This window comes from Sciurus carolinensis, chromosome 6 (genome assembly GCF_902686445.1).
Source record: "Sciurus carolinensis chromosome 6, mSciCar1.2, whole genome shotgun sequence".
Taxonomy (NCBI): Eukaryota; Metazoa; Chordata; class Mammalia; order Rodentia; family Sciuridae; genus Sciurus; species Sciurus carolinensis.
This window is the reverse complement of record NC_062218.1, coordinates 95054265-95066507: the sequence shown is the minus strand read 5'-3', so window position 1 is coordinate 95066507 and position 12243 is coordinate 95054265. Positions and strand designations below refer to the sequence as shown.

At 38.2% G+C, this 12243-nt stretch overlaps 1 protein-coding gene across 4 annotated transcripts in view; it reads right to left on the bottom strand.

Moving 5' to 3' along the window:
• Nucleotides 1-12243, bottom strand: part of Camk4 (calcium/calmodulin dependent protein kinase IV) — a 236362-nt gene that overhangs the window by 16383 nt on the left and 207736 nt on the right. For all 4 annotated transcript variants that reach the window (XM_047556207.1, XM_047556208.1, XM_047556206.1 and 1 more), the window contains one exon: nt 1431-1506. In XM_047556207.1, coding sequence (XP_047412163.1) covers nt 1431-1506 — 76 coding nt within the window. The remainder of the gene's footprint in view (nt 1-1430; nt 1507-12243) is intronic.

Sequence of the window (12243 nt, the reverse complement as noted above, 5' to 3'; positions counted from 1 at the left end):
TTGTAAAACCTTTTTATCTGGGCTATCAACGAATGTGCACACCTAGGTGAATTTAGAGTCTGCTAACTTGCCTGGAGGTTCTGCCCCAGTTACGACATTTCTAGCTCATATGACCTACATATTGCACTTTCTAAGGTCACTATTCAAAACAAAACAAAACAAAAACAAAAACAACTTTCTGCTGTGGAATGACATGTTCTCTCTCCTCCAGTTTGTAAGTTGAAGCTGTAACTTCTAATATGATGGTATTTGGAGATGGGGCCTTGGGAGGTAATTGGGTTTAGATGAAGTAATGAAGGTCATGATGAGGTTAGTGCCCTTACTTGAAGGGACCACAGAGCTTGTGCACTTCCCTCCCACCCCTGCTGCATTACGACACACTGACAAGGGAGTTTTCTGCGAATCAGGAAGAGATCCCCCAATCCCCACCAAAACAGCCAGGCTGGCATGCTGATTTCAGACTTACAGTCCCCAGATATGAGAAAATAAATGTTTGTTATTTAAGTACACACTCTGTTTTATTATGGTAGTCTGAGCAAGACTGATAAACTTTGTACTGGGGTCATAATTCAGTGTTAGAATTCTGACCTAGTATGCATGAGGCCCAGGGCTAGATTCCCCAGCACCAACGGGGAGGGGAGGCAAATCCAAATTCACTTCTTCCAAACACTTAAAGATCTCTTTCCAGAGTTGAATAAGATGGGTTCCAAAAATTAACTCTGCATTACCCTATAAATGGCAAATAAATACATTTATTGATATCTTGCTTTTCACTTTTTCTACGGAAATCTTGCTTTACAACCAATTCTCTGGTTTATGACTTCCCTCATCATTGCCTGCAATTCCATCATCATTTTGGTGAGTTTCCCCAAACTCTTTTTTATTAGACAGTTGACCTATAATGGAGTTGGAGATACTAGAGGGTGAAATATTTAGCTCATATTTTTCCTCCCAGAGAAAACTGTGTAGGGTTATTTAGAAAAAGGAAACAAAATTGATAATGAAGATGCACTTAAAATAGTCTGATAAAATGTGTACCAATTTGGCATTGCTTAATAAATAGCCATTTGCTCCCTTAAAAGGACTAATAGCCTAATTGTGTTAGGCAAGATGCAAATAAAATAAGAGAAAGTATAGTAGGTAGACTTGGATTTCACATTCTGTATGTTCATAAAATAATGAATTGCTTCCCAAATCTGCTATACATTGCATGGCAAATGAGACACAGAAAAGACCTGGGCAGAGGTTCTGGTCCCAAGAAAATTACAAAAGGAAAAAAAATTCATTTTGTGAAAATTTTATTATTAACTATATTTCATGTGAATCACACTATCACAACAATAATCTTGGTTCTTATGAGAACTATAGATACCTAGAAAATGTTACACAAAGGCAAACAGCTTGCATAAAGATTGCTTTTCTTCACTTACAAGATGTAGGTAATTATTCCTACAGACCACATGTCCACCTCTGGTCCATAGGCACAGCCTCTAAGAATTTCAGGTGCTGCAGAAAGAATGAAAATTGTGTTAGGTTGGAGCTTACATGCAACGTTCACACTATAATAACAAGCAATGGGGAAGAAACAAGTTCATCAACAAAACTTCAGAGCCCTTTCATAACCAGACTTCTCTCCCCAAACACAGTGTGAGGCTACAGAGTTTTACATCTACTTTAGTAGGAGATAATGTAGTCTCTCTAGGTGTGGGGTACATAAAAGTAATCCTATTGATTCTTCATTGGAACCTCATGATATTGCTCAAATCAGAGATGTAGCTCTGCTACCAAAACCCCCTTTCTTTAAAGGGAACTTTGCACATAGAAAAGGAATAAATCAGAGTTAAGCACAGTGAAAGAGTGCCACCTTGAGATCTACAGGGGACACCCAGAGAGTGCCCGTCTAATGGGGCAGGAGCAGAGAAGAGGGCAGAAGGATCAGCAAATTTCTGGCTCTGGGAGGCTGGAAAAGAAGCTTGGAGGGGTCTAGGTATTGGTCCTGGCATTGAGAACTACATGTATGTCCTCATGGAAAAACTGTTCCCAATTTGGGGTCAAACTGAGAAAGGGGGACTTCCCTGTGCACAATAAGACTGCATATATTAGACCTGTCTACTGTTGTGCAAAGGAAGGACTTCCCAGCCATGAAATGGCCCTGGAGTGGAAAATAACAAAATATTTTTATAATTTTATTCCCTTAGAGATGTGAAAATGTGAAGTTAACTGGTCTTGGCAGTTTGCACTGAAGATTGGGGTAGTTAGGGTTTGCTTAACGAACAAAGAGAAAGAGAAGTGAGAAATCTACTGCCTATGGAGAGATAGGATTCAGGTGCACAGCTCAGAATAGACATTCTTCTATTTTGAACAAAAGTGTTGTCTGTCCTGGTGGGTTCCCTGAGGAAGGAGCAGCTTGAGAAATGCTGAGAGTTCCTAGAGAGAGGCCTTGGGGACCAGGACATCACACTCCTCCTTCAGGGTGGAGGCTGGAGAGCGAATGAACTGGATCCCTTTGCCACACAGGCTGTAAATGTCATATTCAGTGTGGAATGTTAATGTGAGCTCTGGAAGAGGCTGTCTTGATGGGTTTCTGGATTTACTGGAAGGATTACTGTGGATTTTCCACTGTCATCTTTCAATACTATCCTCTACTGCACCCCTTTCCAATCAGGATTTTCTCTTCTCTGTAGAAATTTTGTTACATAAAATACAGGAGATGAAGAATTGCATCTTGAAATGAGAGTGTGCATACTAGCACACTAAATAGCAATTCAGCAAGATGCATCCTTCAAGGAATCGTATCTGGATCCAAGTCATTTTTCTTCTGTACAACTGAACTATTTCTAGAAAATATTCCTTTTAAGGTTTAATGAAAAAAAAAAAAAAAAACTAAAAATGCATGCTCTATGCCTACATTGTTCACTATCAGGTTAGCTCTCATTTCCTGGGACAACCTGTACTCACAGAAGGTGCCTTTGAGTCCCAACAGTCCCAACAGTGAACTCCTACATGCAAATGTTTTGTTTATCCCAGTGCAGAGGGAACTCAGGTTAGGCTGCCACTTCCAGGAGGGCTGCTGCAGCCTGCATGTGTCCCTGGGAACTCTTCCAGACTGGGAGTTGAAAGCATGCATAATTAGCATGCGTATGTAATATGCATTAGTCCTTCTCCAGTCAGGTCATCACATCCGATTCTTATCTGGTCTGAAGAGTTATCAAGCCCCACACTGACATTTAATCATAAATACAGAAACACACCGGAAGGATATTTAATTTACATTTTCTGAGTCTTGGTTTTCATACCTTTCAAATCAAAGTGAATTAGACTCACTGATTTCAAAGTTTACTTTGAGTTTTAACTTGCTGCCCACTGTGGTATTAGTTAAGGATTAGTTACTGATCATCTAAGCAAAGAGAGAGGCCAGGCACCAGCATTCTGACCTGCAGGACCTGCTGTACTTCCCACTTGTCCTGCTACTGTGACTGCTGTGTGTGCTCTTCTGGGGACCCATCGTGTAGGCGCTGGAGATACCAGGCTTTTCATCTAGTGCTAGCCAGAGACACATCCCCTCTAGGTGGTGTTTTTTTTCCTGCTATTTCTCATCGTTCTCAGTCCAAGAGGTACAAAGAACTTGAACAAAGTGTCTTTTGGATCCAAGCTATGGAGCATCTGAATTTCTCACCTGACAGGGCAATACCTCATGTTTCTTTCCTAAGATGGGTGCAGGGGCTGGGGATATAGCTCAGCTGGTAGAGTGCTTGCCTAGCATGCACAATGTCCTGGGTTCAATCCCCTGCTCCGCAAAAAAAAAAAAAAAAAAAAAAAAAAAAGTTGACCTAAGATGGTGCAAACATACTTTCCACAGGCAGCTTATTTCCTTGTAAGGTATTATGTTGTCATGTGAGTAAACCTGTGGTGTGAAAGGCTAAATTTTCCACAAGAAGATTAACTGAGACAGAAGAAATATAAAATGTTCTTGCTCTCCACAATGAATTTCTCTTAAAAAAGATTAAAAAAAAAAAAAAAAAACCCAGAACTTAAACTATTTTAATCAAAATATAAAATTGGGGTGAAGCAAAGGCTAAGCACCAAGACAAAATTAGATACCACTCTCAATAGCCTTTAAATGTTTTCAATTGCTAGTTAGTATGACCTTGACTTTCTATAGAATCAGCAGAATACTCTCGTGTAATCTACCTGAACCTTTCTGAGAGTCAAAAGCTTTTCAAAAGGCTTTCTGAAATAAATTTTGGGCTCTGGCATTCCAGTACTTCAAGTCTCCTGGGCTTCCAATGTCCTCACAAGCGATTCTCTAATGTGATCTCAGAGTAAGACATAGTTGGCTGGTTTCAATTTAGTTCAAGAAAATATATCCATTAGTCTACATTTTAATGTTACAAAGCACTTAGTTGTCCTTCATATCTTTTCTCACTTCATTACCAAAACAAACAAACACACAAAATTGGGAGAGAAGAAATCATTTCAAGGTATAAAATAGTTTGTGAAAATGGAGTTTAGAGGTTGCGATATAGCTCAGTGGTGGTGTGTCCCTAGCACCAAAAAAATAAAAATTAAAAATTAAAAAAATTAAGATGTAACCATCCTTTCTGAATAGTCAATAACCATTTAATGATTTTTCAAGCTGCTTTCAAAGTGAGTCAAAATGTCTGCCACTTCTAAAATCACCTCTTCATTCATGTTACTGCTCATCAAACAAGGAATGCCACAAAGTTCTCAGGACACCTCCTGCCCCAATCTCCAACACAGTCTAATTTTGGTAAATGATCTCAGAATTCCCAAGATGCCAGTTAAATCCTTTTTAAAAGTAATTTCAACTGAATATAAAAACTAAATGAAAATTCAAACTTGATATTTATTTACCAATAAACACCTAGGCCAGAGAGTGCTGATTTTTTGATAAGACGATGACACTATCAAAACATCTATAGGCTGAAGTTTCATCTAGAGATTACAATGAAATCTACTGTATCAAATAAAAACACTGTGACCAGTTTGGGAAATTATCCTAAAATTTTCCCTTTTTTCCTAAAGCCCTTCCTTCCTTTAGTGTCCTAGATGAGCTGTGTGATCCTTTGTACTTATTGAATTAAAACTACAGAGTTGACTTTATCAGAAGACTTCAAGCTACTAATAACTTTTGGAGAAAAATCTAAAGGGGACTAAGTTTAATAAAAGAAATAGTTTATTCACTTACTCATTGAATAAATCATCTAATAGTTATTAAGGATCTGCTTATGATGAGTCACACTAGGCAGTGCTGATGGAATAATGGGGACCTAAGGGAACAAGTATTTGTCATCACAGAGCTTACAGCTTGGTTGGGGAGGCAAATGCTAATTTAAAAAAAAAAAGCAAAGTAACAATTAGAAGTATTTGAAGGGTCAGTGTTTTCACTGGGGGCTCGATCTGGACACAGAAGTTAGGGAAGATGACCCGAGGAAGCCAAGTTTGAACTGAAATATAAAGGACCTAGAAAAGTTAACTAGGTAGAGGGGAAGAGGGCAGTGGTTGAGGAAAAGAGAGAAAGAGACAGCAAGTGCAGAGCACCTGTGCAAAGATCCAGTGGCAGGAGAGGGCAAGGTGCACTCAAGGAACTGATAGAAGCCAGTGTGGCTGGGGCATGGCCCAGGTGTGTAGTGAGCCCAGGTGTAATGAGCTCCTGTGAGGCACCTAGAGGCCAGGCTGCAGATCGGTTTATCAGAGTTTTTGTTTGTTTTTGAATTCTCTCTTCTGCTTTCAATTGAGAAATTCAGATCATGTGGGAAAAAATGCCTTTGTGCATCTTAAATTCTGAACTTGACTTTTCAGAAGTACTCTCCCTACTAGAGCTGAGGGGAAAACATGGGTTTTCACTGTAGAGCATTATCTTGAACTCTTGAGTTTTCTGGGAGCCACAAAAACCTACTGTATCTTTAACCCAGCATTTGAAGTCTCATAAACTTTGCCCTGGAGAAGCAATGTGGAAAGAGAAAGAAGAGAGAGAGGATGCACCTGCAACAAGGACAAGAACAATGTTTGGAATTCTCTGTCCCTTTCCTGATACTTGACTGAGGAGCTGAAAGGGGAAAAGAGCACTCAGGAGCTGTCTAGGGTTGGCGGCAGTGCCCACAGCAGAGAAGACTCCAAACTGGGTGCTTTTCTTAGTATCTGTACTTTGTGAGGTCCTTTGTTTAGCTGTCACCTACATTTGCTAAGAAAGGTGCACAACCTGATTCAGATTTGGCGCACTCCTTGCTTTAACTGCTGATAAGAACGGTAACACTCCAGGCGAGTATGCTCAGTGCCATGCCAAAGGAGCAGCTGAGACTGGAATACACTGGAGACTCCCAGAGGAGTTTGCCTCTGGGTAACAGCAGCCTTTTCAGTTTACTACAGTGAATTTCAGAACAGTATCAGTTCTATGCGTGCCATGCTGAAGGTGTGAAGGGCTGAGGAGGTATTTGAAGCCTCCCTCACTTTAGTTGTCTGTGGCTGAAGAGCAAACAAGTTAGAAGGATGTTTTCAAACACAAGTGATATGCTGTATGTTCCAAATCATTCTTTCCGTTCTCCAGCACTCTTGATTTTTTTATACTGCAAATACCAGTCAATCCAACTCCCACTTCCTGTTTTTCACTTTAGTTGTAAAAAAGTCTTCCTTGCCACATGAATTCTATGATTTTCTCTTTGTATAAATCTGGGTGAAGAAAGAGTCTATTTTCCTCACCTTACTTTTAATTTTTTTTAATACTACCCTAAAGAGAAAAATAAAATACCTCAAAACACCTAATGCTTTCACAAGATAAAAAAGTCACAAGTTGTTTTTATTAATATGAAATTTGCTTTTGTATGATACCATTGACATAATCACAATTTTCTCCATATATGAACCAGACTGTCTCTGGTCACTTCACTGTTGTGAGGGATGTTGACAAAGGACTATTTGCTGTTGAAAAGTAGTTGCCTTTGTATTGTTGTGGGATGAAGTGCAGCATAATAAATGCAATTCATCCCATTATCAACATTACATAAGACTATCTTCTGTATATGGAGGTGCACGCATAAGGTAGTAGACTTATTATTTAAACTCTTAATCATATGTTAGGTATGGCAAATACTGTGCTTTTCTCTAAGGGATCTATAAACTTTCTGACTGATGATTATCAATAATTCTTTTGAAACTTTTTATTTTTATTTTATGCATATACTTTATGTAATAATATTCTAAAATGGAACATTTTGTGGGTGTTCAGGGCCAAAATAATACATTTTAAGCAAGTCTTCTACCCACTTGCTATCAATCACCCCTTCCTTTTGACCTCTTTTCCTCCCAGCATTCCACCCTCACATATGTAATAATAGAGCCAAATCCTCACAGAACTGTGAATTCTTTGGCACAGTTGGTTCTGTTCTTCAAGTAGTGTCTTACATAGAAGTGGGAATAGAAAATGACTTATGGTGTGGAGACCCAGAAGTTAAGGCTTGCTGTTACATTAAAAGACTGTCTCTAAACTCAAAGAGAGCAAAGGGAAGTGAGGGGAGGGTGCTGTTGACGATCTCTCTGGACTCAATTTTATCAGCCATCTCAAACCAAAATATGCTTGATTTACATTCATTTATGTAAGTGGTTGCCATACTCCTTAATTGAGTTTTCATATACAAAACATATTGGTAGTTTTGTGATGAGATTATTTAATACCATCTACTATTATGTCCATTGGGTGATAGCCAAATTTACAGGACTCTTCCTTCCCTCCCCTGGCTGGGAGCCCTGGATCCTGAGCTTTGGTGAACATTTCCCAAGTCAGAGAGAAAACCCCTTTGATTGCTGACAGGCTCAGTTTTTGGAATATTGTTTTGTATATTGACTCAAAAAATCTGTGCCTTGTTTGGGCTTGGTGGTACATGCCAGTAATCCCAGCAGCTCAGGAGCCTGAGGCAGGAGGATCTCGAGTTTGAAGCCAGCCTAAGCAAATTAGCAAGGCCCTGAGCAACTTAGTGAGACCCTGTCTCTAAACAAAATATAAAAAAGGACTGGGGGTGTGGCTCAGTGGTTAAGTGCCCCTGGGTTCAATCCCCAGTACCAAAAAACAAAAACAAAAAAACGAAAAAGCTTTGTGACTTGTGACATCCATTCACAATTCCTAATTCTGTTCTCTGGAGCTTCCTTTATTACCTGAATTTCTATAAATTATTAAAATGTTCCTTCTTTCTCCAGTCCCCTTACTGGGTGGTGCTGCCCAGGTATCAGCTGGGGTTGCCTCCTTTCTGCCTTGGGCAAGCATGGCAGGCTTATGATAAACCCCACGTATATGATAATAACAATGCATCTGTATGAACAGCTGAGTTCTTGCCTTTGAACTTTAGCCATACATCCTTCTGTCCACATGTCCTCTCTACTTAGATAATTAACAGACATCACAAAGTTAAAAATCCCAGACCTGTTTTTCCAAAGGTCAGTCCCACTTTGGTAAACGTTAACTCCATTCTCCTGGTCAGTAGTTCTCCCCTCTCCTCCAACCAACCTGTCTCCTTGTGGACCTTAGAGACACCCAGGTATATTCCTGTTGTCCCCTTAGCTGGGATGTTCCTTCCCTAGGTACCCATGTGGCTTTCTCTCTGCCTCATATTGTTCAAGTTTTATTCATATTTTTCATTTTCCCACAAAGACTTCTCTGGTCACCCATTTTAAATTATGACCCAGGCTCCTTTCCCAGCTTTATAAATTTACTCCATAGAAATGTTTACCTCTCTCTGTGTAATTCATATATTTATTTTATTTGTCTTCTTCCAGTAAAATGTATCATCCTTAAAGGAGTGGTGTTGCTTTATTTTGTTCTGCTTGGTGGTTTGCTGTATCTCTAACATCACATCTCATAGAAGCTCAATAAATATTTAGTAAATGAGAAAAGGTCTAAATGTCTACACAAAGAAAATTCCTCAGAATACACCATTTAGGGTAGTACCAGGCCAATGAAAAGACCCAAAGAGACTCATCTTTCTTCAAATTTCAAACTTCCCAGACAACTTAACACCAGCTTGCACCCAACCCACAGAGGACCTGTTCTCTCCAGGGTCAAGAACAAGATGAGCTATTTATGACCTTTCCTCACCCCACTGCTGGTGTCCCCAGCCCGTTTCCTTCACCTGGTGCTGTTCATTTAACTAAGATGTGGCAAACATGCCTGTGACAGATGATGACTTTCTCCTTACATCAGGGAGAAAGCAGGGGAGGGAGATGGATACTGGGCACCCTTTCAGACCTGCCTGGCGTCCTCTGCTTTCTCCCTCTCCCCTGCCTTTCCCATTGTCCACAAGCCCCACCGTGCACATGCTTCCAGTCAAAACTTACTGGCAGTGCGAGTAATACTTTACTCTGCTTTTAATTCATTTTCATTTTTAAGAGACTCATGGTAAAATGGCAGTCATCTCTGAGAGTATTTAATTAATTCTTGAGTGAGATTATTCCTTACTTGGTTAGATTACCAACAACATTTGATTCACTTACATTTTACGTTAGCTATTTATTCTTTTAGAAATGAACACAAATACTCTTAAAAAACTATACCGAAAGCTTCTATTGTAGATTATTAGATTTACTTCTTTTATTCCATTTAAATTTTCCTATTTTTTCTATATCAACCAGTGTTCCTGTTATAGAAAATGTAGTTTATGGGTTAAGTTAACCTTCTGTTTTTTTTTGAACATTGAACAGAAGTCTCTGTTCAACTGTAAACTATTTAAAATTTGTTTTAAATTTTGGCAGAGTGAACCTAATGGGTTATTTTCTTTAAGAAGTAGCAATGAGGGGGAAGGAAAGGGAAAATACAAGGAAATGATATTGGCCAAATTATATTGCTGTATTGTATGCATGTATGAGTATGTAACAACAAATCCTACCATTACAACCATAATGTACCAATAAAAATATGGAAAAAAATACACATGTAATTAAAAATGTTTAAAAAGTAGCAATGTGGCAACTCCATGGCATCATTACTGTAATCATGAACTGGCACTAATGAAAGACAAGACTTGGAGAAGTGTTTGTTAGTAGTATTTAAAGAATATTTTAAGTGATAATATTAACATGAAATTTTTGAGTGTTGGGTACACCTGACATACTGCAGTAAGCTCCTTAAGAAATTTTTCTTATTGAGAAGTTTCAGTTTCTGGATTCTTGAAAATGACTCTGTACTCTGTGTGTGTGTGTGTGTGTGTGTGTGAGTGTGTGTACATGTATGTCTATGGTAGGGGAAGAGCGAATTCTTCTATCTTACCAATTAAAACACTAACTAAATTTTAATGCTTTTTTCCCTCTGACTATAAAAATATTAGAAACCTATACTCCCAACAAACAAATAATTCAAATGAACTTGAATTGCCTTGGTAGTCTGTCTACTCTGAAAAGCTCATTGCCCCCATAAATAAATACATAGCAATAAACCCAAATATGTAAGGGGTGCTGGCAGAATAGATGTTGAAAGTGACTTAATGAACTTCAGCACATTTTCTATTTCATTTATATTATTCTTAAAAATCCCATTATTTCTAATTTTCTAAGAAAATTATTTTTCTCAGCAACTGGAAAAATATCAACAAAACTATTACTTGAAAAATCAACTTGGTCTTTAAAAGGTTGTATCTAATTTCTCAACCACTTTTTACAGATAACTTTTATAAAATCTACTCTCCATTCTTAGGAACCATTATTTATTTTCAGTGAGTTCAAAAACCTAGAAAAATATTTTAAAAGTTTTCATGAAACCATGAAAGTTTTAGAAACTATCAATGTGGGTTAAATCTGTGGGGAAAATTTTAAAAGTAAGTCTTTTATTTTAAAACAAAAGAACTGGGGCAGAGATGATGTCATTTTGAAGATCTAAAACCTGATTCCCCAAACATTAAGACTTGTAATTATGAGTACAAAACAGAAAAATGAAAGGGACCAAGTAAAGAAACTAATATATTTTAATAGTAATAATAAAAATGATGATGATAGCCCTAATCATTACTACAATGATGCCTACCATTCATTACATGTTCTAGTTAAGAACTTTACCTAATTTATTTGCTTATTATCCTAGTTCTATGAAAGAAGCATTATTATTATTTTTCATTGTATAGCTGAGGAGATTAAGATTTAGAAGATAATGCAAGAAGGGTTAGAGGAGAAATTATTGGTTTATGAGAGCCTTAACCCAATCAGTGAATGGCAACTGAGTGGTAACTGAGGTCCACTGAATGGTAACTGAAGTGGTAACTGAAGATGGGTAAGTTGTGACCGGAGGAGGTAGGCATTGCGAGTGTGGCTTTAGGGTATATTGTATCTGGTGAGTGGGGTCTCTCTGCTGCCTGATCATCGTGTGAGCTGCTTCCTCCAACACACTCTTCTGCCATATGTTCTGCCTCACCTTGAGCCCTGAGGACTGGAGCCAGCAGCCTGTGAATTGAGACCTCTGAAACTGTGAGCACCCCCAAATAAACTTTTCCTCCTCTACAATTGTTTTGTTCGGGTCTTTTAGTCACAGCAGTGAAAAAGGTGACTGAAACAAATGCCAATAGTTAATGTTCCACTTTTAGTCATCTTTTTTATTATACCACCTCCACTATGGCAGAATTAATTGGTTAATTAGGCAGCATTGGTTTTTAAGACTGAGGCAACAATAGTCTGAACATATGGAGTGTATGTGTTCCTCTTTATATGGAAACTCCCAGAATATTCTTGTAGGATAGGTACCTGTGGACTCTAAGTGCAGAGATCTTCGCATATAGTGGCAGCTTATTCTTCAATTGTTGGATAATTAGCTTCCCATTCTGGTTATGTAGAAGCACAGTATATACTTGTCATTACTAAAGCCTGCCAATAGCAAAATGCTGTTATGCTCAGGGGTCTAGCACATGGGACATTTTTATGTATTAATATTTCATCTGAGTTATGCCAATAGAACTGTCTCAGAAAATAATGAGACCTTGGCAAATGTCAAAATAAAATAAATTCTTAACAGCTCTAGACTCTGAACAGAGAATATGAATAAACATAAAAGTACAAATATGAAATATGAACATACATAGTTTAATTAACTAAACTTATGAATAAATTAGGTAATTGGCATTAGAAATATTCTTTTACTTATTTCCATATTGGTTTCTTTTCTACTCTAACAATATTTAATTCTGTTCTGGGATTCCCATGGCACTTAATACTGCATAGTTATATTGTAGCACATTCACTAGGAATCAGTGGATC